Here is a 27,647-nt window from a genome sequence, read left to right as displayed (position 1 = left end):
TATGGCAAAGCTATCACATGGCTGCATGACACTTGCAACATATGCTTGTGGTTGTCCATTGTGATTCAGTGATGACCATCTCTGCTCCATCATTGATGTTTTTAAGTGGCTCTACAGTTCGATCCTTAATGCAGATACTGTATTCAAATATAAATATTTGGTTTGAATTGACACAAAGCTTTCCTCTTTTCCTGCCTTCACTGGAGGCATTGATTGCAATTTTCCTCCATTAGGGTGACCCTCTTCATGCCCTTAGATCACCAGAGCATATGAAAAGCAGTGCATGGTGTTCTGTTTTAGAAGTGTTTACCTACATCACTTCAGTGTGGACTTAAGCTGATCCTTTAGCTTATGTAGTATGAGTTTGATGCTGATTCTTTAAATAGTGCATACGTTTTTGCATGTCCCTAAAATTGAATGTTAATATGTGTGATAAAGTGAGGTATGTAACTTGCAATTCAAAGAATCAAACAATGGGTTTTTTGTTGAAGATAATTTTATTCATTGTTTTGTATCACACGTCTCAAATGAAAGGTGCACATTTCATTGCGATTCATGTTTGTCGGCCTTAGCCTTTGGTGCCTGTAAATGAGAAAAGGTGAATGTAAATAACACAAATAATGATCTGTTTGTTAATGGTGACTCTTTGTCTTACCTTATTCCTGGAACTTCCTAATAGGAGGGGCTCGCCAACAGGAAGCCTGACTTATCCCTTCCCAAAGGAGGAGGAGTTCAAGTATTGAAAATGTTGAATGTTATTAAATTAAATGCATGTCTTTTAAGATTCTCGTTGGTTTTCATGATGAAAATAGAGCTTGATAAAGAAGATGCTAATATTCATGTTTGAATATTGATGTTAAATATGATCTTATAAATAAGCTATGTAGATTGTATTTGAGACAGCCTTGCCATTGGTATGTTTGAATTTGAGGGGAGGGGCCTCAACTATAAAGAGTCTGATTGTTTGGACAAAAAAGAGGGAGGGAGAACAAAGGGTGACTGTTGGGCCAGTAGCCAACGTGTTTGATGTGTCTCGTGTAAATATTATTTTGTTATTTTTTTCCCCTTTATTTTGTTTCTATTTTTTTTTTTCTTGTATTGGAATTTTGGTGGATGGAACGCTGTTACACTGTTTGGAGCATGCCCTGACAAGAAAATTAAATCACCTTTGAGAGACTTCAGAGTTTTTACTTTTTTCTTGCTGCCTGCTTAGCCACAACAAGACTGTCTTTACCACATATGAAAAGCAGTGCATGGTGTTCTGTTTTAGAAGGGTTTAGCTACATCACTTCAGTGTGGACTTAAGCTAATCCTTTAGCTAATGTAGTATGAGTTTGATGCTGATTCTTTAAATAGTGCATAAGTTTTTGCATGTCCCTAAAATTGAATGTTAATATGTATTATTTCCAGAATAAAAACATTAACTTGACCACCGATCACATCACTTACCTGATGACACCTTCATTTGGAGGGAAATTAAAGTTTGAAAAGCCTTGTCACTCTTCTTTATGATATTTTTTATGGCTTATTATTATAGCCAGGGTGGAATTCACTAAACACATGTAAAATATAATGTCTGCTTTTATATTATCTGTAATTTATTTGCAAGTAACAAGTAACGAAATATATGTAATATCACTGTAAAAACGTCCCACCTTCTTCAGTTTCTGCCTTAAATTTGTAAGTGAAGACATTTCAATTGAAACTATAATAATCAAATTGAGTTGTAGCTCGTATAACTTAAAAAAGTTGAAATTGCTTTCAACTAAGAAATTATTTTGATGAGTTAAAGTAATGTAAGAACATTTGTTGTAATGAGTTATTGATCATTTCGTTTTTTACACTGTAGATTTTAAGTTATTTAAAACCTTTGTTGGTCTTCCTGTCAAATCTGTTATGTAATTTATTGTTCATGAAATTTGTTCTTAAGTCACTAAATAACATTTCCTTTGAAACTCAATCAGAAAAAAAAATATATACACCATGGGTCATGGTTTTATTGTCGTAAAGTCATGTGAATATCCTAACAGGGTGGAAAAATCACACCATTCATTACATTCAGATTACCTGATATGCTCGAGTCTTGTTTCTCTGCACAATAAACATGCAATGTTATAATGCATGTGTAGTGAAGTACTACTGTTGCGTAACGTCCTCTTTGCTTGTGTTGACTCCGCCCCTGTGACGTTAATTGGCGCCTAATTCCGGGGCGTATATTAAGGTGTTGGGGTTGCCACCGGATAGGGCGTTAATGTGCAACCGTCTCTTGAGCGCGTCCGAGTATATCGGGTTTCAAGCGATTAACCGTGTTACCCTCGTCAGGTGCTGGGCTGAACGTGGACAAGCACATGAGGTGTTGCCACCATTAGTAATGTGCGCCGTCGTCGGATTCCAACGTAATGATCGCTGCAGGATTAATATATATCTTGCATCGCTGGTGTATTGCTGCCTGGCTTGCTGGTAGGTTTCTTTCTGGCCCTTGTAGTTGTACTTATTTGAATAGTGTGTAGTGATGGGGGTTTATCTGTGCCTTCCAGCTCTTCATTGTGAACTTTGTTCAACTGTTGGCTGCTGGATGAATGACGCGACTTCTACATGTTGGTATGTGCAGTTATTATATTATGATGATTGACTGTGTATTTTATTAAGTATATATTTTAGCTTCTATTCGGGCTTTTGCAGGTGAATTAACCCGCCTGTATAAGGACACCTGAAGATTGCTATGTGACTTAGGACTCTCATTGCCGCTGTCTTGTTCCCGTCATTGAATTTTGTTTTCTTGTTTCCATTAGTTAAATTTATTGTCTTGTTTTCATTTAAGTTTATTTTTTTCCCATCAACCTGCTTCAGGGCAGTCGCTCACGTGTGAGCACCCTTTCGCTTTGTTGATGGTCGTTTGTTTGCTTTGAGCTATTTTTGTTTTGTTAGTAGAGTGGGTGTACCTATCCCCTTGTGTTGATATATTTGTTTGTGTGCTTGTTTTTTTTTTGGTTTGTTTATTATTTTGGACTTTGTGATTTACTTTTGTCCTGTATTTTGTGTTAATTCTGATTGCTTGTTATTTTGGTGTTTTTGTATTATGAATATGTTTCTTTCTTTTCGCTCCTGGTGAGTGATTCCCTGCTCGTTTAAAGGAACGGGAGATTGTGAATGTTAACCGGCCTGTGAAGCCCAGTCAGGTTGGTCTGTAGTGAGCGGTTCACAGTCTCTGAAACCGAGGAGGGAATTTCGGGGTGTTTTCTGTTAGTTCTGGGTGTTATTTTATGTTGGTTTATACATTGTGTCTTATAAATTGGTTACCCACTTGTGGGTACAATTATTGTTTTGTAATTTGTACGTCTTTGTGTTCTAGGTACCGTGAGTCCGGAGCAGGTGGGCTAGTTGCTCTATTTTGGTGGTGGGTCCTAATAAGACACATGGGTGTGTGGTCTAAAACCCATAGTGATTGGTCTTGGTTGACGTGTGTGTGAAGTGTAGTGCACGTGTGGGTGCTCCTTTACCATCGCGGGTGTTCGCGACGTCTGGCACTAGCTCGCCCAGCTTCTGGTAACCATGAGTACTGTGAATTCTTTATTGTGTGTTGTGGTGATGAGTGAGTCTAACTGACTGGTACACCAGCATTTTATGTTTGTCCAATAAAGCATATTTTTGTATTTTGTATTATCCACGTCTCAGCGCCTCTGTGTCAGGGCAACTTCGAACGTGTGTCCTTGGTAGGATACTTCCCTGGCTTAGCGACCAGGGTGGCGTAGTCGACTCTCTCTCTCTCTCTCTCTCTCTCTCTCACTGTCCATTAAACGTAACCTGAACCCCCCTTCCCCACATGCCACAGATCAGCCAGGCTCTTTCACTTCTACCACCCAGCGATACCAGTTTCCTGAGTACTAACCATCTGCACCTGTCATCAATCTCACCGTCATCAACGCACTATATAAGCTCAACATCAATCGACATCTGATCTTGAACTAGGAAAGACTCTCCTACCTGTTATCTGTGATTTCCCAGTGTGCTTTCCTGAAGCACGATAGTTCCTGAAGATATCTACCTGTGATACTTGCCTGCTGGTCCAGCCTTTGAGGTGTGTTTTTCCCGTCAATGCCTGTTAGTCAAACAAAAAATGTTATTCATCTCCTTCAAGCTTCTTGCATTTTTCAACCTTTGTTCAGTGTATAATTCCTGACAGAAGGCCACACCAATGCTGTAAATGGATCCAGAGCAGTGTGATCCGTTTAAAGAACTCTGTCGGGAATTATCTGGGCCCAGAGCAGCATCTGTCAACGCCACCTTCCACTACACCCGCTCCCTCACCTGTCTACGTAGCCAGTCCCATGGTCAAGCCAGTACCCTACCCTGGTCCATAGGAGGAGTGCAATGGATTTCTTCTGCAATGCTCCCTGCCACTGGAAATGCAGCCTTATCAATTTCCCCACTGAATGGTCCAAAATATTCTTTATCATTCAGCATTTGTCTGGTCGTGCTTTGCAATGGGCTGAGACAAATATGGTATCAATCTGGTCATGCTATTAAATGAATGAGACATTTTGTTACTCATTTCAAAGAGGTTTTTGGCCACCCAGTCAGGTTTATGGCCACCACAAAAACCGGGGGCGGAGGGGGGATCAGGGCACTCACCCCATGGGGAGTTCAGTTTCCAGTAAATCCTTTACCTTCTCACCACTGTCTACTACAGTGACATTGATTACTGCTGATATTGTCGTTTCAGTCACTGCTCTCCTCAAATCCGGGTCAACTGGCAATTTCATTTCTGGCGACCTCTGCAGGCAGCTCCAGCTCAAGAAGACTCGCACCACGATCCAGTACAAGGTTCAGTCAGTAACGGGAACAGCTTTAAATAGAGGATGTGAGAACAATAACACTACGAGTTGGCTGCCTGCATGAGGAAATCTGCACCCCCTGGTGAGTCCACCGCTACCATCATTCCAGGGCACCCCTGGCTCATACCCCTGGCCCATATAACATCAACCAGAGATATCCTGGATAACGGGTGAGTTTGATCTGCTACCAAAGCCACCAGAACTCCTGGAACCAGTTCCTACCTTAGGCTGAGTATGCCAAATTCCCTGTAAACAACTTCTAATGGTCTCACCCTATTCCAGTGCATACTCGGCTTCCAACCACCTTTGTTCCCCTGGTCAGGCGAGCCCTACGAAAGACTCCCCTACCTGTTATCCACAATTTCCCAGTGTGCTTTCCTGATTCTTCACGATAGTTCCTGAACATATCTACCTGTGGAACTTGCCTGCTGGTCCAGCCTTTGAGGTGTGTGCTTGCCGTTTTATCCTGTCGATCCCTGAGAGACAAACAAAGTGTTATTCATTTCCAAGCTTCTATATTTCATATTTGTGCCTCTCCACTCACCTGTTCACTCCTGGTTCTGCCCTGAATTCCAATAAAGCTGTTCTGGATTCATTTAACCTTTGTTCAGTGATTAATTCCTGACAATGCAATGTTACAATATTCAACTTTTTAAATAAGCATACCACTGACAAATTCGATTTTGGCGCTTTATTTACTAGCCTTTAATTTTTGTATGTAAATTAATATTTATGATATTTAAATAATTGTAAGATGTATTGGGGCACCCCTTGAAGTTTGCTGAGGCCCCCTAGTTGAGAACAACTGTTAAATATAAATAAAATTAAAGGTACCATTTCTGTGCCACTGAATTACAAAAATGACTGTCGAAGAGGTTCTTCAAACACTCCTGTTTGTTATTGGTCAGACAAATGTCACGTGTCTGTCTTGTATTGCACTTGGGTGTCTTTATGTTGGGCCATGTGCTCTCGTTATTGTTTGATCCCTCCCCCTTGTTACCTTATTAGTGTTTGAGTTCTTCCACCTGTTCTCTCTTGATTTGTTCCCTTAAAGGCGGGCATACACTGTGCGATGTCTGTGCGATTTCAGCAAGGTATCTACTCACACTGAACGAGTAGATCGCATGCGATATAAAGCCAAAGCTTAGGATTTAAGTGCTCACACTATACGGTCCGAACGTCGAGCTGCGACTTGACTGCTCACACTATACGTGTGAAATATGTGCGATAAACCCCCGTGCTGGGTTGGTAGACGATATCATGTATCCAGAGATATTGTCAAAACAAGCATCAGTTATCAATATCAAGATGATTTAGCACTTCCAATTTATGTATTAAATTATTATTATTGTATTAGGGAAGGCTAATTTTATTATTAAATTGATCTGCTATTATAATTAATTTGCCACGCAATAATTTCACAGCACATCGCCGCAATGCGCTTTGAGGATAATAAATAAAAGCTTACTCCTCGAGGAATAATAATAATATAATTATATGCCTATAATTCATTAGAATCGACCTAAATGTTTTAGACAATTTTCATTGAGGATCATCTTTGAAAATTGTCTAAAACATTTAGATCGATTAGGCTACAATGAATTATAGGCATATAATTATATTAACAGTCTATAATATGTCCGAACACTGCAATAATTAGTCATCAAAGAAAAATTAAAAACAGGTTTATTTCAAAAACATTGTTTAACAAATTAATAAAAGAGGCACGGTGCTACATCGCAGCTTGGAAGACGTGGGTAATAACTGGACAAACTGGAGGTAAGCAGCAGTAATGTGTAGCTAATTTGAACTACAGAATTTAAAGAGTTCCCTCTTTTCGTTTTTTTTTTTTCTGCAGATTGAAATGGTTAATCTGTTTTCGCGCAGGCGCAGTGAGGGATAAAACACTGAGTTTAGGGCAATCGGTTCGTAGCTCTGCTTCAACTGTGCGATATAGTCACGAGGAGCGACCAAAATTTCTGACATGCCAGAAATTCATCCGATTGCCGATCGGGAGAGGTTAATCGCCTCTCGTTTCCCCTTGTATACTGCACGAACACTGCACGACAAACGACGCACGACAAAGCTGAAAATCGGCCCGACCCGAAAAAGAGTCGCACGAGTCAGAATTCGGCTCAAAATCGGACGAAATTCGCACAGTGTATGCCTGCCTTTAGTCTCCTCTTGTTTGCAGGCTTTGTCGGATCGCTGTCATATGTTTTCCCAGTTTCTGTGTGATGGTCTTCGTGTTCAGAGTCAGTGTTTTTTCTTCAAGTTCAGTTTTTGTTTGTCTCATTGTGTTTTCCCCCTTGTGTTTCCCCCTTGTGGGTTTTTGTTTTCTTTTCTTTTGTTAATAAATCATCCGTTGCTGCACTTGAGTCCTCCCCTCCACTTTTTGTAACTAACGTGACAACAAATAGTCCCAGCACTAACGCATATCATTGGTTGACCCGGTATGGCTATGTTGGACTGCTCAAACCATAATTTAATAGTGGCACAGATCCAGTTTACACTGTTCACGGTTTACAATGGGGTTTTCAAAGACTAATTTCTTTATTTTGAACAGGAGGAATTTTTACACCAAATGAATTGCATCACCTTTAAATACATAAAAGTGGCACTTTACAAAACTCAAATATACATGAAGATAATTGAATTTAAAATAAAATAGTTTTTTAGCCAGCTTCTGAACCATCTAGGCACACATCAACACTTTTATAATCTAAATGCAGGCTCTCATTTTACAAGAACATGAAGCTCAGCAACAATGGCCGTTAAGCCAGTTTCACAACACACACACACACACACACACACTGTGCAGAAGCAGCAGGTTAACAGAAGTAGAAGGTGGTATACAGAGAATACAGTAGATTGTTTCAGCCATAAATTATAAAATGGCTATTGTGGTTGTTGGGTCATTTAAAATTGTTACAAACTTGATTGTTAAATCTAATTTGCATGATGGGAGTAGCAATAGATTCAAATGACAATCAATCTACTCGGAAGAGAACAAAGATTCAGTCTAGATTTCAGATTTACTGAATAGGGTAAAAAAACAAATAGGCCTGGTTTCACAGGGTTTAGATTAAGACAGGCCTTAGTTAAAGGAGAACTCCGGTGCAAAATGAACCTGGGGTGTAATATCACATTGGTACCCAGTCGACTGTTCTCTGGGATTTGTTTTCATGACAATCGAGTGTAAAGAGTTTTATCTCTAAAAACTGTTTAGCTTATAACGCTAGTATATGGGGCATTTAATAAGTAAAAAGAGATCGCTAGTTAATACCACTAACAAGGCTCAAAATAGCCCCACTCTAACACGGTAGCTTAATGAGGGTCTCTACATACAAACCGAAGCATTGAGATCTTTGTAAGTGTACAGACCGTTTAATAATAATATACTTTATAAAGACAGTAATTTATAAAGACAATAATTTTTGTATGTCTGTCACTGTATGAGGAACTTGCGCCAAAGCAGAAAGAAGACTTTTTTTCCCCAAACATTGAATGCACAAGTAATTTGCTCCATGTTACAAACCATTGTGTGTCAAAAATAGGCTTAATGACAAAACTATACTTTCATCTATGCGTATATAACTGTGCTGCTTATACATACAGTGTATATGATGTACTAGCTGTTAAACGGGTAGTTCGCCCAAAAATGAAAATTTTGTCATGAATTACTCACCCTCATGTCAGACTTTCGTTCACCTTAGAAACACATATGAAGATCTTTTTGATGAAATCAGTTCACACTGCAGGCTGAAACGACCCAATTCCATTTTTTTGCCCCTATGTGACCTGTATCTAATCTTTTCATGACTGTCTGAACGACACAGATCCGATCTTTTCAAATGCGACCCAGGACACTTGGGTATGTGGTCCAAATCCGATATGTATCCGATCTTTTGAAATGCGACTTCAATCTGAACGGCCAGGTCACATGTATCCGACCCGCACGTCATTGATATGCCACAAACGTCATAATTCTGCGTTGAAGTAGGCGGGAATGAGAAGATAAACAACAACTATGGCGGATGATGCTGAGATCAGTCAATGGAAGGGAAGCAAGGTTTCTGATTTAATTAATATTTGGGGGGACAGCTCTATTCAGGCCATGTTTAGCCACCTCCGCAAACAACAAGTGACGTCGTTGACTGTTGAGTACTCTTCTGCGCATGCGGGTCACTTCTTGGTCATTTTCACGTTCATGTTTACGTTCACACAGGAGATCACAAAAGATTGCATTTAATTCGAAATGTGAACGGCCTTGCAAAGAAATCTGATTTTTTCAAAAAATCGGAATTGAGCATTAAGCCCCTGCAGTGTGAACTTTCAAGAGCTTTCTGTCCCTCTGACAGCAATGCAACTGACACTTAAACTAATCCATATAAATTTAGCGCTTCAGTCCACATTTTCTGTGTCATCAGCGAACATAAACAGAGGCTAAACCGAACCTGCTTGACGCACGAGAACAAACCTCTTGCGGAAGCTCAAACATGCTCTGTTCACCCAAGAATGAACCTCATCAGTTTTGCACATCAAGCAAACATGCTCGAGCTTCTGCTTATCACAACCAATGTGTGATGAATGTTTATATGTGACTAAAAGGCTAAATTCAATCTATTCATCATAAAAGCGATCGTGTCTCTTCAGAAAATGTTGGACCAAACCACTGGATTCGTTTTATGATCTCTTTATGAATCTCTTTTGTCAGTTTGTCAAGTTATCAGTTGCATAGCTGTCTATGGAGGGACAGAAAGCTCTCAGATTTAATCAAAAAGATCTTTCATTTGTGTTCTGAAGATTAACGAAAGTCTTACAGGTTTGGAACGACAGGATGGTGGTGTTAAACAGGCTTTAGATTCCACAAACCAGTGGTTCTTAACACTGGTCCTGCACCCCCAATGAGACATACAAATTGTGCAATGTTTTTTGGGGGGTGGGGTGGCAGGAAGCACTGCCATACACAATGGGCCTTAAAAAAACAGAGGCAGGGCAAATGTTTGTTTGAATCAATTCTAAAACTATTCTTAAATAAATTTAAATGAGTGTATTGCATTCAATGCAACTATTTAGAAAATAACTTTTTTAAGGACAATTTACACAGCATTTTATCACGCTTGCATTAAATCAACAAGGCCATTTAATACTCAAGCATTGACTTTCACCAGTTCAATATACTATATTAAATACACAGACTAAAATTCATTCATTTCTTTTAATACAGACCTTTCAAGTAATTCATGAATTTTCAGTCTTTTCTGTGCTGCATTTTAGTTAATCTGCCGGACACCTACATTCCAGTTGTTGTTGCCTGGACTCACATATAGGCTTCAAGTGTCCTTCCCATCACTGTCATCCTGCAGTTGGGTGGCTGGCAGGTTGCCTGGATATTCTAGAAGGGAAATAGGGGTCTCCTTCGCTCCTGTTTGCTCCCTCTCACGTCTTGTGATTCCTCTGCTGCTTGCCTTCGAAGACACTGTCTGACCTCGGAACAACTGAGCCCGACGTTGACAGAGACCCACTTTACTGAGCAGTATAAAGACATCTCCTTGGAAGGCCTTGGTGAAGATGGCATAGAGGAACGGGTTAGCACAGGAATTCACAGGGTAAAAGAGCACCAAGAGGATCTTGGAGTTTGACACAGTGATCAGCGGGTGGTCCAATGCAGCTGTCATGGCATACAACGAAATGGGTGCCATGCAGAGAAAGTCGGTAAAGATGAGTACAGCCATACGCTTGGCAATGTTGGTGTCTTTGTTGGCAGACTGATGACTAGGGTTGTGAACAGCACAATAGATCTTGATGTAACACCCACAAATGACTACAAAAGCTATGATGTTAAGAACAAGTACACATAGGATGTAGATCTGGTCCACAAGTGTCTGGGTGTCCATGGGCAGGCAAATGCTGACCTTCTGGTAGCTGCTGACCCCAATGAGAGGCATAAGAGCCAATAGGAGGCAAAAGATCCAGCCCACCAGCATGATGACTGAGGCATGGGACAGACGCAACTTACGGTCCAGCCGCATGGCGTAGGTGATGGCATACCAGCGTTCCAGGGTAATAGTGGTCAGTGTGTAGACCGATAGTTCACATGCAAAGACGGAGAAGAACCCAGCTAGGTTGCATCCCGAACCTGTCTGCCAATCAATAGCATGATTATAGTATTCAGAACGTGTGTGGAGGTCCACGGACGCAATGAGCAGCAGGTAAATGCCCATGCAAAGGTCAGCAAAGGCCAGGTGGCACATTAAAAACCTTGAGACAGACAGTTTGTAGTGGCTGGTGAGCAGAACCAACAGTACAAACAGGTTGCCCAACATAGCAAGCAAACTGACCAACCACACAGACACTCTTAGAAAGCTGAAACCCATGATGTCCTCACAAGGGTTGAACTCATCAGGAGCAGGGAAACAGGCGACCTCCTCTCCCTCCTCACACACAATGTAGTCATAGCGACTGTCAAATTCATGGCTGGTGTCTTCCTGGGGGTTCTTCAGTGTTTCACCAAAGCCCACATCATCATCTGGGTGTCCACCAAAGTAGGTGTGGTAATGCAGGCTGCTGTAAAAGTCCTGGTGGTCGTAGGTGTCTCTGCCCGAGTCAATGCCAGGTTCCATGCTGCTGTGCAGGCCAGGAAATGTAAAAGTTCCAACAGATCTCTTTTGAAGTTGATTATACCTGGCAGTCAGGTTACAAATGATGTCCTCAAAGTACCTGCCATATAAAGAACAAAAAGATCTTATGTTTTCCTCCCAGAAAATACACTTTGAAAAGAATGGTTTTTGCATTTTGACTATATCTAGTCTAATATTTAGAATATTTCATAAAATTAGACAACCAATTATATGACACAGTCGTCGTAGTCAAAATACTACATGGATTGGAATCCAGATCTTTTCTCATTAAAAAAACTCATATTTTCATAATTTTTTTTAAAATGAATAATCAAAGCCACAAACCCCCTTTTTTTTTTCAAGTTCTTGAATGCACAGCAGTGGCTGGGGTAGGTCAGGTCTGCAGTAATTAGCTGTCTGAAGGTCTTGATCGGTGGAAGTTTTTTGAGGGCCCAGACATTCCGAGCACAGAGTTCCCGAAGTGACTCCAAGCCTCTGGTTGGTAGGGAAATGACAGCCGATTCTGAAACATCACTAATAAGAAAAAAACAAAATAGACTTAAAAGAAAGACTAAAGCAGCATTTCCACCGCAGGAACTTTCCCCAGGAACTAGGGACTTTGGGGTGGTACTCTGAGTGTTTCCACCGCAGGAACCAATGTATAAATGAAGTTACGGGTAAAAATTTCCCCCTCAGAAAGTCACTGCTTGCAAGGTAGTACTTTTTCAAAGTTCAGGAACATTCAGGGGTGGGACTTGGGCGCTGAACATGCTGATTGGTTGAGTTCACGCAGCATTTTATTTAAAACACCATATTTAAAAGTCTGTTGTAATGCGTGCAGTAAGAGTTATTTGCTATTCGAATCAACAATGGAGTTTAAAAAATGCGACTGATGAACCGACGACGAGGTTCAGGCTTTATTAAGCTTAAACTCAGAGGATGAAATCCAGCGGGAACTGGAAAGTAGCGTGCAGTCCTATGTCACCGGACTATTTGCCTAGTCTTCACGGTACTTTAGACAGCAATGGAAACGCAGGCAGCAACAGGTCTGGATGAAAAAAGTTCCTGGGACAAATTGTTCCAGGTAATTTCGGTGGAAACACAGCTTAACAAAATGCAACAAAATTCCCTAATGCTGAAACGCTTTGGTTGATGTTCTTTTCATATGTGTTGGCTATTTGTTGCAATGTCTTGCCTATTTGAAAGCTCCTGTATATAATCATGATGAGCCATTTTCAAATGTGATTAAAAATCTGGTCTACATGTAAACAGTCGTATTTGATTCTCAGCTCAGGTGGAGCATCATAGTAGAGCTCTGATTAAGCCACCTGTTTACTCAGTCTGTGGGTTTATGTAACAATTACAACACATTAAAGGGTTACATTAAAGATATGCTATTTATAAAGACATTTTGTGTCACCAAATCAAAAGCAGTGGTTTTTCAAAAGCTTTTGTCAACATTTTGCAATTTTGTAGACCTCTTAAGATACTTTTAAGACTGTGGACATGCAATTACAACATAATTTTCAGTTGCATTGATATAATACCTATGATAACTAATACTAGTGTTGTTGAAAGTGCATTTTACCTAGATACTGTAAACAGTTTATTTTTATATGAAAGTAATCAAGTGGGACAAAAAAAAATGGATTACAAGGCTATATGTGGCATAGGCCTTGCAGAGTAAATGTAGCCTTTGGGTAAGCGTTGGTTTGTGTGAATGTGAATGGTGTAGCTGGGTGATTGCATCTTATTTTTGGTTACATGTTATTTTGGGGTTTCACTGGAACAGAGAGCAGGTTATGGATAAGAAGAAACCAGGTAGCAGTTTAAGTATTACTCAAAGAATTTCCCACTGCCCATTTTGCTTTTCTCTAAAAAACTAAATCGCAAATCCTCCCTATAGGATCATCACACCCTGAGAGACAAAAATATCCATTATAATATGAGTTTGTTGTTGTTTCTGTTTTAAATCTATGTTCCAAAGAGTCTATTGTGCAACATGAATTTAAAATTAAATTTAAAAAAAAAAAAAAAAAAAAGAAAGAAAAAACGCTTGTCTGATTTTGTCATTTTGAGATAGTTAGCCAGTGACCTCATAGCAATGATTTCACATTAATCTGACTCCTGAGAGGGTAGCTGAGGGGCCACATTATTAACTTATTAAAGAACTATGATTTCAGCAGGCCCACATTAGCAGTCAGATAAGACTATGGTCAACATTCAGACGAGAAGATATTTTTGCACTTACAGAACAATTGTAAGTTAGTAACACCAATGAATAGGGTATAGCTTTACGAAGTCTGGATTGAACGGTAATACATAATATTTGTCTAATCAGTAAAACAACTTGTGGTTTTGATGTTCCAAGAGAGTGCAAGCATTAGAAAATGTTTTATATTAAGAGTGTCAAAGAATAAAAGTGTTGTTTTTGTGGATTTTAGTGCTACCTGTTCCCCAGAGGGACCTACAGACTCTGAATCTCAAGTGCTTTCAGGAGAAACAAAAGGCACTCACAGGAGCATTGGCCCACTGCTCGTCCCAGCAAACATTCTCTCATCCAGCCTTGCCAGCTGCTTATTTCTATGCAGGTACCTGGAAAGAAAAGGAGTGAAAGTGTCCAGTTAGAGGATTATAATATCATGTTCTTAAATGTTACAATTAAATAATAGATTTTTCTGTGGTTCTTGGTAAGGCACAAACAAATTCCATAAGTATTTATTAGGGTATTTCCCACAATATTTGTGCTATTGAAATGAATAATACCTGTGCTGCTTGCTCAGAAGTGCAGAGTTATCATAGTTATAACTCGTAATTAATTTTGTATACTTATAACTGGTAGCTGGTAAAAAGGCAAAAATCATATAGACTTATATTAAAAAAGGAATATAATCACACAGGACAACAATATCATAAATACTCTTTGGGGCCATAAAGAAACCATCTTTATGAAACCATCAAAAGGCCACAACACATTAGCATCACATTTTCTTTAAAATCACCAATAATAATAATAATAATTATAATAATATATATTTAATAAAGACTAATAATGTTGATAAAGACTCAAACTTTCTCGCCACCTTGACTTCTTCGTCATTTTTGTTTGAACTGTTTACAACACTATTAACAGCTGCTCCATTCAATAGATTACAAAATGTTTTAGGATTTTTAGATTATTTACATGAGACCAAAAAAATGTGAATACAAGGCTTGGTAGAGGGGTCCACCTTTATCAGCAATTTAGCAATCTAGATATTGAGTTTTACTATTGGACTTTCATTAGTTGCATTTGTCCTGGTTTAGCAGTCCAATGTCAACATACAAAAGCACAAAGAAATTAGCAGGAATTACAACCTAAGGGTGTTTGAGATATGGGGGGATTGCCACTAATATCCCTTATTCGCAGCAGAAAACCCATGGGAGCAGAGGTTAATGACAGTATCCAGATTTGTGGAACATCAATAGTGAATGATATTGCTCCCCAAAGTTTTCTTTCCTTAAAGACCCTCTGTGGTTTTTCATGTTGTTTATATGTGGTGTTATTAATATGTGTTAAGACAATCCATGTGCAAAATCATGTCAACACTATTGCTGAGTATTTTCTCCTTAAAACTGCGGTAAACCAAAGGCAGTCTTAAAAATGCAGTTTAAAATCACTGATGTTTCTTACGTCACAAACTACTTTGTAACCAATCAGGTCAACGTGTGGGCGGGCTGTAGCATACTATGCTGCGAACCAGAGGGGTCTAAAGAGAAGCCAGGTTATCCCGGTATATTTTTCTGTTGATATGAAAAATCGGGTACATTTAGCAATAGGCTATAGCGGGTGAATTATGTATATGATTACAATGTATATTACAATGTTATGATGAACTGTATGCCTTTCTCCACTGACGTTAGTTGTTCAAAGCGTTTCTAAGGATCCAGATTTTTTAGAAGGCTATAATGCAATATAATAATTTTGTGAGTCACAGACCAATATTTTCGTGGTTTTCAGTCTGTTTCTCAGAAGACTTACAGTATATAGAGCATGAGGATACAGTGCATGAGTTTTATGGACTTATTTTAGGATATTTTATTGCTGTTTTTGGAATAATGTATTGCAAAATGATCCGCTTAATGATTCTTCAAAAATTTTCTTTTAAAAATCAAATCAAATTTTGCATTGAAATTAAGGTGAGTAAATAATTATTTAAATTATTTTCTATTTTTGGGTAGTTTTGGTAATTGTGTTCATGATCAATGCTTCATAAATGTGGTACATCAAACTTGTATTTATATGACTTTAGATTAACTTTCAGCAGCTTATATGTGTTATATAAGTTTTTTTTATAAGGAAGTTTACACTGAGTCCAGCTTTGTGCCATTGAAAGCATGATGTTGGACCTTTGTAATGCCATTGCTGTAGAGCCTCCTGTTGAATGAAAAGCAAGAAATAACAGTCAAGGCCTATTATAAAATTATTGCTAATAACAGTATCAACTTCTGGCTCAGATTTTGACAATATTTACAGTACATGTTTAAAGAGCCGACATGGAGATACTCTTCATTTATATTTGTACCAGAAACTAGAACAGGATTACAAATAGTCTTCTGATAAAAGGGTTTATTTTCATGTAATCAAAATAATCCCTCCAATGTACCTTATAAGTAAACATATAGTTAAAAAAGCCAACAAATGACACTTCAATACATGTTTCTTTGTTAGCAAGACAAATGTGAAAATGAGGGGATGTGACAATACTTACACTGACAGCAGATCATTGGTAATGCCAAGAAAAGCATTAGATGGAATTTCAGCAATATAGGGATTATCACTCATTTCTCTGCAGGAAAAGCACAAATAAATAAAAAAGAATACCTTCAAAAAACACTGATCTGTTTGAAAACTGTAGCATTAGAACACTTCTCACAGTAGGAAGTATGAGTCATCAGCATGGATATTGGTCAGGTCAGGGAAGATGGTGAGGCCTGTGTTGAATAAGCCTCTGCAAACAAAACACCTCCTGGATATCATTCTGGTCTTATACATTGTCCACAAAGACATATTGCTGGAGGTAAATGTACTTTTGGTTTGAGTGCCCTTATGTTATTGGTAGGGAGCATGGTTTTAGGAAACAGCAGTGACTAGCTAGTTAAATTCTCCATGCATTTTATGCCGGTTCAGCAGCGAGTTACATTGAATATGTTTGTTTATAAACTATATCATAATATCATGTTATCAATTTTATTACATGCCTGTATGAGGGCAGAAATAAATTATGTAAAACAGTGAGATTGCTCAGGATAACATGAACATTTCTGTCTTGCAGACATTCAACTAATCTCAGTGTATAGACGGATCACAAAAAAAGTTTGATGTGTCTGTTTATTAAATAATGTATCTAAACTGACCATGCTTTCAGCTTCCAATAAGTGTGGTACTCGCAACTCTGTTATATCTTGTTTAAACCATTCCCCATGATCCCATGGATTTGCACCCAAAACCAGTGCAAAGGATTTGGAGACTGTACTGTATATATGGGCACACTCATTACACAATAATAATAATATGAAAAATAATTTTGTCTTGACATCCTTAAAACAAGATAGATTTACAGGAAAAGCTGAACTGTGTATAATAAAAATATATTTCAGATAATTAATTAATTAATAATTAATACAAAAGTATTGCTTGGGCAAGTTATTTTCTTGATTTATGCATAAACCTCACTAAGATATTTAAAACAAGGAAATCAATATATGATTTGCAGGCAAAACAAATGACAGATATGGACAGTCTTTTGCTCACAAATACTGTAAATTAAGGAGATTCTTTAAAGCCTCTGGATGGATGAATGTCAGATTCCTTGTGTTCCTTATTTCTCTGAAGAGAGAGAGAGAGAGAGAGAGAGAGAGAGAGAGAGAGAGAGAGAGAGAGAGAGAGAGAGAGAGAGAGAGAGAGAGAGATTGATTGATTGATTTCATGAATTGAAAATGTACTTTTTAAAGTGCAGTGTGTTATGTATTTACATGATTGAATGAAAGAGTTATGAGCCTAAAGTATTTACAACAGTACATTTTACCTTGGTAAGACACTATGATAAAATGTAATATAATTTCTGCAGATGATGGAAATAACAGTTATTTGACCTCATCTGCTCGTGTTCAGGTTACTCAGCCAGATATGGTAATTGAAAGCACATTTTCTGGTACAATAAGTAAAACCCAAACAAAGAAGAACAGAGAAGTCACTAAAACATTACATTTAATGCAACCGTTAAATAGCTTCAGTCATTCTTTGAAATTAAATTAAAATGGAATTCAAGAAAATTTAACAAAAGAGATTTAAATTACTGAAAATAAATGAGATGTGATGATATTTGTAACAAACATTGAACTGTTTGTGTCAGTAATGATATAATTATTTTAAGTTTTAAATAATTGTCTCACTTTATAGTACATTACATTATGAACAGTTTTGGTCAGAATTATTGGTAAATATGATCAAAGATGGCAGTAAAAATAAATCTGCATTGTTTATCCTTTTGATCTTTCATTCAAAATATTTGCAAAAATCTAACCTTTCATTAGGGTAAAAGTTAACAGCTCTGAGTTACCCTTCGAGAGGGAACTTGCACTGCGTCCTGAGACGCTTATGGGGAATGCCTCAGCGTGACTGGTATCTGAAGTAACTGTCAAATCACAGCAATCGCATTGGCCAGCGACAGCCTATGACATTATACTAGTGCGACCAGGAAGTAAGGGGCGCCATAGAGTCTTTAGGGACTGTTTGTGTTTAAAGCGATCAGGTAAAAACAATGTCCAGGGAACGTTTCAAGCAGTGTGCCGACCCGTGTCCAAGGTTTTTGACACACGGTGACACTCATGACGTCCAGTGAGCCTTCCATTCCTTCCTGATCTCCATACTGAGATCAAAAGTGCATGGAAGAAACCGTATTCTGCCCGCATCCACAGACATAGGCATGCGATTTATGCAAATATTTAGGGGATGCAGGAGCACGGATATTTGGCGATGCCCCCAATCGACAAGATGTTTGCAAACTATCTTTGGGTGGGCGGGGTCCAGCCCTGCTTACCAAGCCACTGAAGAACACAGCTGAATTGAAATGAGTAGAAGCGATTTGAAGCGAGTAGCCTCGTTGAATTGTGTTCAGAACCCAGCTCGACACACCATAGGGAGCTTCCCAAACCTGAGCCCAGGCTGCAAGGGTTGAAGCGTTTTGGACAACAGATTGCAGCACAAAGGCAGGGGGCTGATGCTCTTATTCTGAAGGTGTTTGATTTTTATTCTGCCTGCTACAGCAGCGGTGTATGCCCTGAATGGCAGGGCATATGTGGCAGCAAGTCAGGCTGGTGCTTCACTGCATACCATGGCAGTGCTTCAAGCCTACTAAGCCAATCTGCAAGAGAGTAAGGGGCTCTTAACTAAAGCCTCCACTCCCCCGAGCTCCAGATAGATCATGACTTCAAATGCGGTCCTCTTTGGGCCACCTTAATAATCACCCTGTGGCGAGTGTGTTGGCCTCCTCTCATTTAGAGAGTCATTAAGTTGAAGCCACCACTCCATTGAACTCCAGGCGCGTAATGTCTTAAGTGATTGGCCTTCTTTAAGGCCACCCAGATTATCACCCTAGGGTGAGTGTGTCAAAATTCCTCTCATTTTAGAGTCAGCAGGTTGAAGCCACCGCTCCACTGAGTTCCAGGTAGATGATGCTCTCAAGTGGAGGCCTATAGTAAGCCACCCCCTTGAACGCAAATCTCAAAAACGGTATGTGATGGGGGGCTATCTGGATACGAAAGTAGGCATTTTTCAGATCCACTGACAAAAACCAATCCCCTGAGCAAACCTGTTAGAGGATTTGTTTCAAAATTAGCATCTTGTACAGCCATTTCATCAAGGTGCGGTTTATATGTCTTAGATCGAGGATGGGCCTGAGGCCACCATCCTTCTTGGAATGATGAGGTAGAACCCCGACTTGCTCCGAGCTGGAGGAACTGTTTGTACAGCTCCTTTTGCCAGTATGCTCTTCACTGTGGACAGGAGGATCTGCCTTATGTTACTCCGTTCCACGTTTGGACCGTGCCCTTGAAGCAAAGGGGTCAGCGAGCGAATTGAAGTGAGTAGCCTCGTTTAATTGTGTTCAGTATCCAGCTCAACCCACTGTGGATGGCTTCCCAAGCCTGAGCCCAGGCGGCGAGGGGTTGAAGCGTTTTGATTGCTGCACTAAGGCAGGGGGCTGACACTCTTATTCTGAAGGTGTTTGATTTTTATTCCGCCTGCTGTAGCAACGGTGGGTTGCATGGGCACATGAACTGTCAGTGTAACGTGCAGTCGGTGGGGACTGTGAAACGAAGACACAGTCCCCACCGCCTGGAAATCAACACAGGGTTGGAAGACCAACTCGTTTGGTTTCAATTTTTACAGCTATAATGAAAAACCTTTTGGTGGCGTCAACAATGGTGAAGGCGGGCAAGTAGAAGAGTGAGCGCATGAAAGAATGGTGTAGATTCCTCTCGGGGGGCTCACTGACGGTGCCCCGGATGCAGGAAAATCAATCGTGAGCGCACCCGAGTAGGGGCCGTGTCACACAGATAAGTTCACCATGAACAAATGTGGTAGATTCCTTGCGGGGGGCTCACTGATGATGTCCCAGCTGCAGGTAATCATTCATCGAGCAGATGAGAGCCGGCATTTCAGGGCAGACCACTCCAAACTGAGCAACAAGTTCAAGCCAGGCCCTTAACACCACCTGGCTCCTGGGAGGTAGTGCCATAGGCTCGTGCAGTTTCACTGCGTGATTCAATAAGCTTCAGTATTCAGAGAAAGATTTGTTTTCACAAAGCGTCTAGCAATGCAATATGAGTGAACCGTATCGATAGGGAACCAAATATATTTTCAAAGTTTTCCATAATTTTATGGAAATAAAAAAACAAAGCTACCACTTTAGCTCAGCCTCACAAGGAAACTTGTAACTATTACTAAAGTAAATTCAGTGAAAGAGGATTTATAACCAGTGACACTGATATATGATTTATTTGAGTGTGGTTAACGGGAATTTATGTATGGACTTCTGGATACTTTGACTTACATATGAGTAAGCTTTCTCAGGTTGTAGAAGGAATGCCTTTCTAACCTGCTCAGAGAGACATCCACAGACAGATAGCTGAGGAAAGAAGGGAGAAAATGCTGGTAAAATCCAGAGTTTTATAATAATACAAGGTAATTACAAGTTGCAGCCACTCAGGAGAGAGCATTGAACTGCTTTAAATCTTAATGATGAGTTCAGCCCAAGTTTTACAAGGAAAAAAAAACACCCTTTAAAGAAACCCTTCTTTACTTTCCCTATAATTTTAATCCTCTTACCCCCCAAAAATGATTCCTACTTATATTCCTCAAGACTCAACTCAACATAACCCTAATACAGGAGCATTTGCTGATGCCTATGTAGACAATTAAGGTAAAAGTAATGAGCAAGAATCAAGTGCCAATGATAATATTTCAGTCTACCTTGCCACCAAACCCATAATTTCTGTTGCAGCATCTCATCTTGATGCTAGCTCTCAGTGGTCACTTACACTCTGCAGAGTTTTCAGAATGACAATCCTTTAAATTATTGTTCTGTGTATGTACAGAATAGCAGTCACTCTTGAACCCCTGATTTCTATTTGGAAGACACCAATTTGTTTTCAATAATCAACACCTTGGGTCACCCAACACATACTGTACTCCACAGCGCACTAAGCCACATCTGTAACATTTTCAGGATAATTTTTAAGAAAATTGAAAATGCATTTATGCCATAGTATTCAAGCTTTAGAAATATATAACATTTAACTTTGCAGATAATGGAAATGTTTAGGAACCATAAGGTTTGATTCATTCTAAAAGATCAATTAAATAACAAATAACAAAATAAAAGATTTTAGTGAAATAATTTTTAATAAATTCTCTAATATCAAAAGGCTTTGTCTCTAAAAAAGTACTTACATTCTTGAAATATTGACCATATTTTCAAAAGCATCTTGGGGAACTGTCGTCAGGCTTGTCTCGTAGAGACTTCTAGAAATGAAAAGATAATACATATAGGCTAGATTTGTCTGATAATTATTAACTTACATTAACATATAAAAAATGTTGCAAATGCAATTTCAAAGACCATCATTAAAAACAAACATAGTCAAACTCATTGTTTATTACCATTTTCCACATTACCAAGTCTCCACTCTGTGTTAAATGAGAATAAAGCTGTTTATGAGCCCCATTATTTTAAGCACACATTTAAGATAAGCTATTAAAACAGATGGTGTACACTACAGTCTATGGGTTCACAGTATCACAAACACCAATATTTAGAAAACATCACCGATTAAGAAAAGATGAATCCCTGTCTGGTCAACAGAGTTTTTAGTATGAAGATAAAGGTTGGGAACATGATATTTTACTAGTATTACAGCACACCATATGTTAGGATGTACCAGCAGCCAGAGGCGTAAATGATGTGTCAAAGGGCAGAAAAAGCACAGTCCAGAGTGGTTTTAATTTCAAAAAGTGATAAGTAATAGAAAAAAACAGATTATCAAAAATTATAATGCCAAAAGAAAATAAATTAAAATAGTTTACAATACACAAATATAAATTGGCTATGCCAATATACAGGCCCACAAATACAAATGACATTCAACCTCTCCATACTAATCTTCTCCCCTAAAATGGCTACCTCTTTTATAGGCCTTAAGTCCTCCTATTTTAGGAAAATACAATTTTAGGGAGAAACCTATAAGTTACAAACAGGTGACAAGACATAAACAAACAAACTGTCATGACATTTCAACTCTAAATCATACATAATTTATATCTACTACAATTTAAAGGGCTCAAAACAATAAAGACAAAACATATAAGAAGAAAACGACTCGGTTACTAACGTAACCTCGGTTCCCTGAGAGGAGGGAACGAGTATTGCGTAAGTAGCTTACGCTATGGGAAAACTCCTTTTCTCGAGAATATTGAAGTCTTTATGTAAAACGCATTGCAGCTGCACAGCAGACAGCAATGAGCGTAGGAGCTCGGTCATTGGCTGTGCTGCGGCAACTTGCTTGAACCAATGACGGGGCGACTCTGAATGCGCGACCAATGAGCGCGCCTCGCGCCCGCGCGCGTCAGAGCCCACCAAGATGGGCATGGCCAAGAGCTATTTATTGGCCGCCCCGTCATGAGAGTTCTTTAGGTTAAAACGACTGAAGCGAACTAACCAAGCACAAGCACGGCATCTTACGCAATACTCGTTCCCTCCTCTCAGGGAACCGAGATTACGTTAGTAACCGAGTCGTTCCCTTTCGAGAGGTCTCTCGTATTGCGTAAGTAGCTTACGCTATGGGAACACCATGCAAAACGCCGTGCATGCTGAACTTTGGCCTATGATAGCCACAGGCAGGTGCCTGAGCTAAAAAGCAAAGTTATCATCCAACTAGCCGGCAGAGGCGAGCTTTATATGTGGGGAAAAAAGTAAAGAGCGGCTAGAAGGCGCTCAGTGTGACACAAGCACATACATAATCTAGATACGAACTCATAGTTCTACTAGCATTATGCTGATAGTACATTGGAATGCAATGTCGGGACCTGTAGGTTGTAAAACCTGATAAATGTGGACGGTTAGGCCCAGCCTGCCGCCACACAAATATCCTCGATCGGTATCCCGCTCGACCACGCCCAGGAAGAAGCCACACACCACCAGTGGAGTGGTGGAGTGTGCTTTGACTCCCCAGGGGCATTGAAGTCCCTTGGCTTCATAAGCCAGAGCTATAGCCTCAACTATCCAGTGAGATATTCTCTGCTTGAAACGGCGGAACCCTTCGTATGGCCGCCAAAGCATACAAACAGTTGTTCTGTCTGTCTGAATAGGGCAGAACGCTCCAAATACACTCTGAGAGCCCTAACGGGGCAGAGTAGGTTAGCGTCGTGTTCGTCTGCTGGAGACGATAGCGCAGTTAGGGAGATAACCTGTGGTCTGAAGGGAGTGGTGAGCACTTTAGGAATATACCCATGTTTTGGCCTAAGGACGACCCTGCAGTCGTTAGGTCCGAATTCCAAGCAGGCAGCGCTTGCCGAAAGCGCGTGCAGATCGCCCACTCTCTTGACTGAGGCGAGTGCCAGCAAGAGCGCAGTTTTGAGCGAGAGCTGCTTAAGGTGCACGGTTCGGAGTGGTTCGAACGGGGGCCCTTTAAGGGCGTCAAGGGCATGTCTGCCCCTTGGTTCAGCGAGCCTTGCACATGCGCTGCTCTCAGCGAGCGCAAGTTGTGCTGGGACCATAAGATGAGTCTCCTGGCCATTGAATGCATGGAGCTCGACCTGAGTCCACCCTGGCGATTTATGTACGACACTACCGTCATGTTGTCCGTTCGGACCAGGACGTTTTCGTTTTTTAGATGTGGAAGCAGGGCTCTGAGAGCCAAAGCGACCGCTTTCATCTCCAGACAGTTTATGTGTAGGCGCTTCTCCGGGTTTGACCAAAAGCCGGAGACAGGCCTGCCCTCGTAAAGGGCCCCCCAACCTATTTTGGAGGCATCTGTTGTGATCATCTTTCTCCTTGTGTTCACACCCAGACTCACGCCTGACTGGTACCGGTCGGCGGCTTTCCAGTGCGTCAGGGCTTTTATACAGCCGTGGTTCGCTCTGATTCAAAGGTGGCCCGAACGCAACGCGTGAGCAGGGACGCGGCTCATGAGCCAGCGTTGGAGAGGACGCATATGCAACAATCCTAGTTGGAGTACGGCCGATGCTGAGGCCATGAGACCCAGCATCCTCTGAAACCGCTTGACGGGGGCGTGCGCGCCCGCCCTGAATGATGTTGCAAGGCGCCGGATGGTGAGCGCGTGCTCTGATGAGAGACGAGCTGTCATTTGCATCGAGTCTAGAACTATTCCCAGGAAAGAAATCTTCTGGCTGGGAGATAGTATACTTTTTGCAAAATTGATTCTTAGACCCAGGCATTCTAGATGGCTGATAATCCAAGATCTGTGTGTTATTAACTGACTCTCTGCTTATGCTAGGACAAGCCAATCGTCGAGATAATTCAGTATTCGCACTCCCCTTCGTCTCAAGGGGGAAAGTGCTGCATCCATACATTTCGTGAATGTACGGGGAGCATGGGACAGGCCGAACGGAAGTACTGTGTACTGGTAAGACTGTCCCTCGAAAGCGAATCTCAGAAAAGGCCTGTGATGAGGCGCTATTGGAATGTGAAAGTAAGCATCTTTCAGAACCACTGAGAGAAACAATCTCCTGGGCGTACTTGCGCGAGGATCTGTTTGGTTGTTAACATTCTGAACGAGCGAATCATTAGTGCTTTGTTCAGGTGTCTGAGATCTAGGATGGGGCGGAGACCGCCATCCTTTTTCGGGACGAGAAAATAGCGGCTGTAAAAACCTGCCCCGCTCATAGAGGAGGAAACAGTTTCCACAGTGCCCTTATTATTATATTCAACACCCATTTCGGCATATCTGGAATGTTTTTGACATGCCGCTGCGTGTACAGATATGGGCTGAATATAGGCTAGGGGCGGGCCGCTGTGACGTAGGGACCCGGCCAGCGAATCGCCTGAGCTCGTAGCTCTCAGAGGCGCGGGCGTGCGCTGAGCAGCTGAGTGAATGGGCGCGTGTGTGATTACAACAGCGCGCGCTATGTCTGTAAGACTCGCAGCCTGAGCTGGGGTTGTGTTTGACACTGTAGGGACACTGTTTATAAGTGGGGGTGCATAGACAGTGGTAGGCACACGCGTCACTTTTATAATGTTTCCCGCTTTTACTGGGGATGAATTCATAACTGTGTGAACAGTGCTTGTGTGTAGTGGTGCGTACATGACCGTAGGCACGTGATCTACATTCATGGGGCGTGCAGCCTGAGCTGGGAATGAATTTGGCACTGTTTTGACAGTATCTGGGAATGCACATTTTGTGGACATGTGAACCCTTAGTGACAAAGGCAGAAAAAGACTCTTTTTGTGTTTTCTGTGTGTCGCCGTAAAAACGGCGTTTGTTTGCAGGTGAGCGAGCTCTGTGACTGGCCCATTGACTGCTGTATAGACATTTCCAGCCGCCTGTACGGGGACTGGGTAATGTTTAAGATTTTGCAGAGAGAGTGGTCCGGTTTTTGGGAGACACGCACTCTCTCTTCTCATTCCTGTGGCTAGGAAGGCTTTCGAGGCTCAGGGTTCAGCACAATCTTGGGCCGAGGACCCCGTCGCTCAGGAGGCGGTTTGCGGTTGTGGGAGGGCGAGCGGCTTCGAGCGTCAGTCTGAGGCGCGGGCTGAGAGGCGGTGGGGGCTGCTCTAGCCCGCTGCGGCTGTGGCGGCCTCTGTCTGCTCTAAGATGAGCTGGAGCGTTTAGACAGGAAATGGCGCATAGCTTGTGAAGCGTTCTGGGCCTCAGTGAAGCATTCGGCAAAACCTTTAACTGCCGGTCCAAACAGCCCGCTGGTGGAGATAGGCACGTCGAGAAACGGGGCCTTATCCGCGTCCTTCATCTCCGTCAGAGTCAGCCACAAATGGCGCTCGAGAACAGTCAAATTAGCCATGGTGCGGCCAATAGACTGGGCGATGGCCTTCGTGGCTCGCAGGGCTATGTCAGTCGCGCTGCGTAGGTCCTTGAAGGCTCCGGGTTCGGGGCCAGACTCGTCCAGGGAGCGGAGAAGCTTGGCTTGGAACACTTGAAGTACCACCATTGAGTGAAGCGCTGACGCAGCTTGGCCGGCGGCGGCGTAGGCGCGACCAGCGAGAGCCTAAGTAGTGCGGCAGGGCTTCGAGGGGTGGGCAGCCTTGGCTTTCCATCCGGTGGTGGAGGGCGGGCAGAGATGATTGGCCATGGCCTCCTCGAGGGGCGGCGGTGGGGAAGACAAGAGCGGCGGTGAAGCACGCGGAGACTGGCTTGGCGTGACGTCACTAAGCTCAGGTTCAGGAAGCCTCTGTGAGCGGCGCTTTTTCTTAACACGCGGCTCAAACAGAGGGGTGTCGCCGATGGGCTCGCTCGCGGCGAAAGTGGCGAAGCGAGCCCGCAGTGCGGAGAGACCCAGGTCGTCACATTCCGGGCATCCGCCCTTGGTCAAAGCAGCTTCTGCGTGGTCCCGGCCCAGGCAGCGAGAGCAGATAATGTGACGATCCCCGTCCGGAAGAAGGTCTCTGCACGACGCGCAGGAAGGCATTTGAAACAACGCCTCAGAAATGTGCTCTTTTACAAATGTCGCGGGGCGGACGGATGTAAATACTTGCGTGTAGCGTGTAGCGCGCCGGATGGCTCAGTAGGATGGCATTCGAAGGCGGCTGAAGATGCCGACGTCCTCGTAGCAATCCCACTGGTATGCTTTTCCACGGCGGCGAAGGCTTTCAATAATCCGGAGGATTCAGCAAAGAAGGTGTTCGCTGAAGGAGATTAAATCTAAAGAACTCTCATGACGGGGCGCCCAACATATAGCTCTTGGCCACGCCCATCTTGGCGGGCTCTGACGCGCGCGGGCGCGAGGCGCGCTCATTGGTCGCGCTTTCAGAGTCGCCCCGTCATTGGTTCGAGCAAGTTGCCGCAGCACAGCCAATGACCGAGCTCCTTCGCTCATTGCTGTCTGCTGTGCAGCTGCAATGCGTTTTACATAAAGACTTCAATATTCTCGAGAAAAGGAGTTTTCCCATAGCGTAAGCTACTTACGCAATAGGAGAGACCTCTCGAAAGGGAACTTACATACTCGGTTCCCTCCTTCCCCCATGAGGTCAGAACCAGATGGAGTAATCTTCCATGAGCACATGCTAGTTTAAATGTGGCTACTTTCCTTGTGTACTGGTTTGGTAAGTGAGGGGTGCACCAGAAGGTATGTGTAGTTGTTTGAAATGCATGGAATTAACTTGGTAACTGAATGAAATTAAATAAACCCTTATTGTATATAGTGTTTTTTGGTGTTCTTTTCTGTGTAATGATATTTGATCGGCATGTGTCACTGAACATTAAACATTTAATCACATTTAACAACTTAAGACAACTGATGGGATGTTAAAACACAAAAATCAGGTTGGTATATTTTAGTTTGTGTGTATGTGTAATGGTGGAAACAGTTTGTTGTGTGCAATACCCATGCTCAATGTGTGCACATACCCATGCTCCAAAAAAAAGTCTGTGACACCGTAAGTGTATATTAGCACTG

At 41.6% G+C, this 27,647-nt stretch overlaps 1 protein-coding gene and 1 long non-coding RNA gene across 2 annotated transcripts in view; one reads left to right on the top strand and one right to left on the bottom strand.

Moving 5' to 3' along the window:
- The first annotated feature begins 2,349 nt into the window (after window positions 1–2,349).
- On the top strand, window positions 2,350–2,740 carry LOC143729011 (uncharacterized). The gene is made up of 3 exons (XR_013199932.1): window positions 2,350–2,460; window positions 2,538–2,601; window positions 2,683–2,740. It is a non-coding gene; the product is annotated as an uncharacterized LOC143729011 (long non-coding RNA).
- A 4,626-nt stretch (window positions 2,741–7,366) lies between these two features.
- tshr (thyroid stimulating hormone receptor) overlaps window positions 7,367–27,647 on the bottom strand; it is a 59,378-nt gene continuing 39,097 nt past the window's right edge. Inside the window, exons 2-10 of the mRNA XM_077219991.1 lie at window positions 21,453–21,524; window positions 20,554–20,628; window positions 17,253–17,327; window positions 16,375–16,449; window positions 16,210–16,287; window positions 15,807–15,875; window positions 13,976–14,053; window positions 11,804–11,992; window positions 7,367–11,558 (exon numbers count right to left, since the gene is read on the bottom strand). Coding sequence (XP_077076106.1) covers window positions 10,172–11,558; window positions 11,804–11,992; window positions 13,976–14,053; window positions 15,807–15,875; window positions 16,210–16,287; window positions 16,375–16,449; window positions 17,253–17,327; window positions 20,554–20,628; window positions 21,453–21,524 — 2,098 coding nt within the window. The 3' untranslated portion in view covers window positions 7,367–10,171. The remainder of the gene's footprint in view (window positions 11,559–11,803; window positions 11,993–13,975; window positions 14,054–15,806; window positions 15,876–16,209; window positions 16,288–16,374; window positions 16,450–17,252; window positions 17,328–20,553; window positions 20,629–21,452; window positions 21,525–27,647) is intronic.

This window comes from Siphateles boraxobius, unplaced genomic scaffold (assembly GCF_051911475.1).
Source record: "Siphateles boraxobius isolate OS27281-9 unplaced genomic scaffold, OSU_SipBor_1 8, whole genome shotgun sequence".
NCBI classification, from domain to species: domain Eukaryota; kingdom Metazoa; phylum Chordata; class Actinopteri; order Cypriniformes; family Leuciscidae; genus Siphateles; species Siphateles boraxobius.
This window is presented reverse-complemented; position numbering and strand designations above follow the sequence as displayed.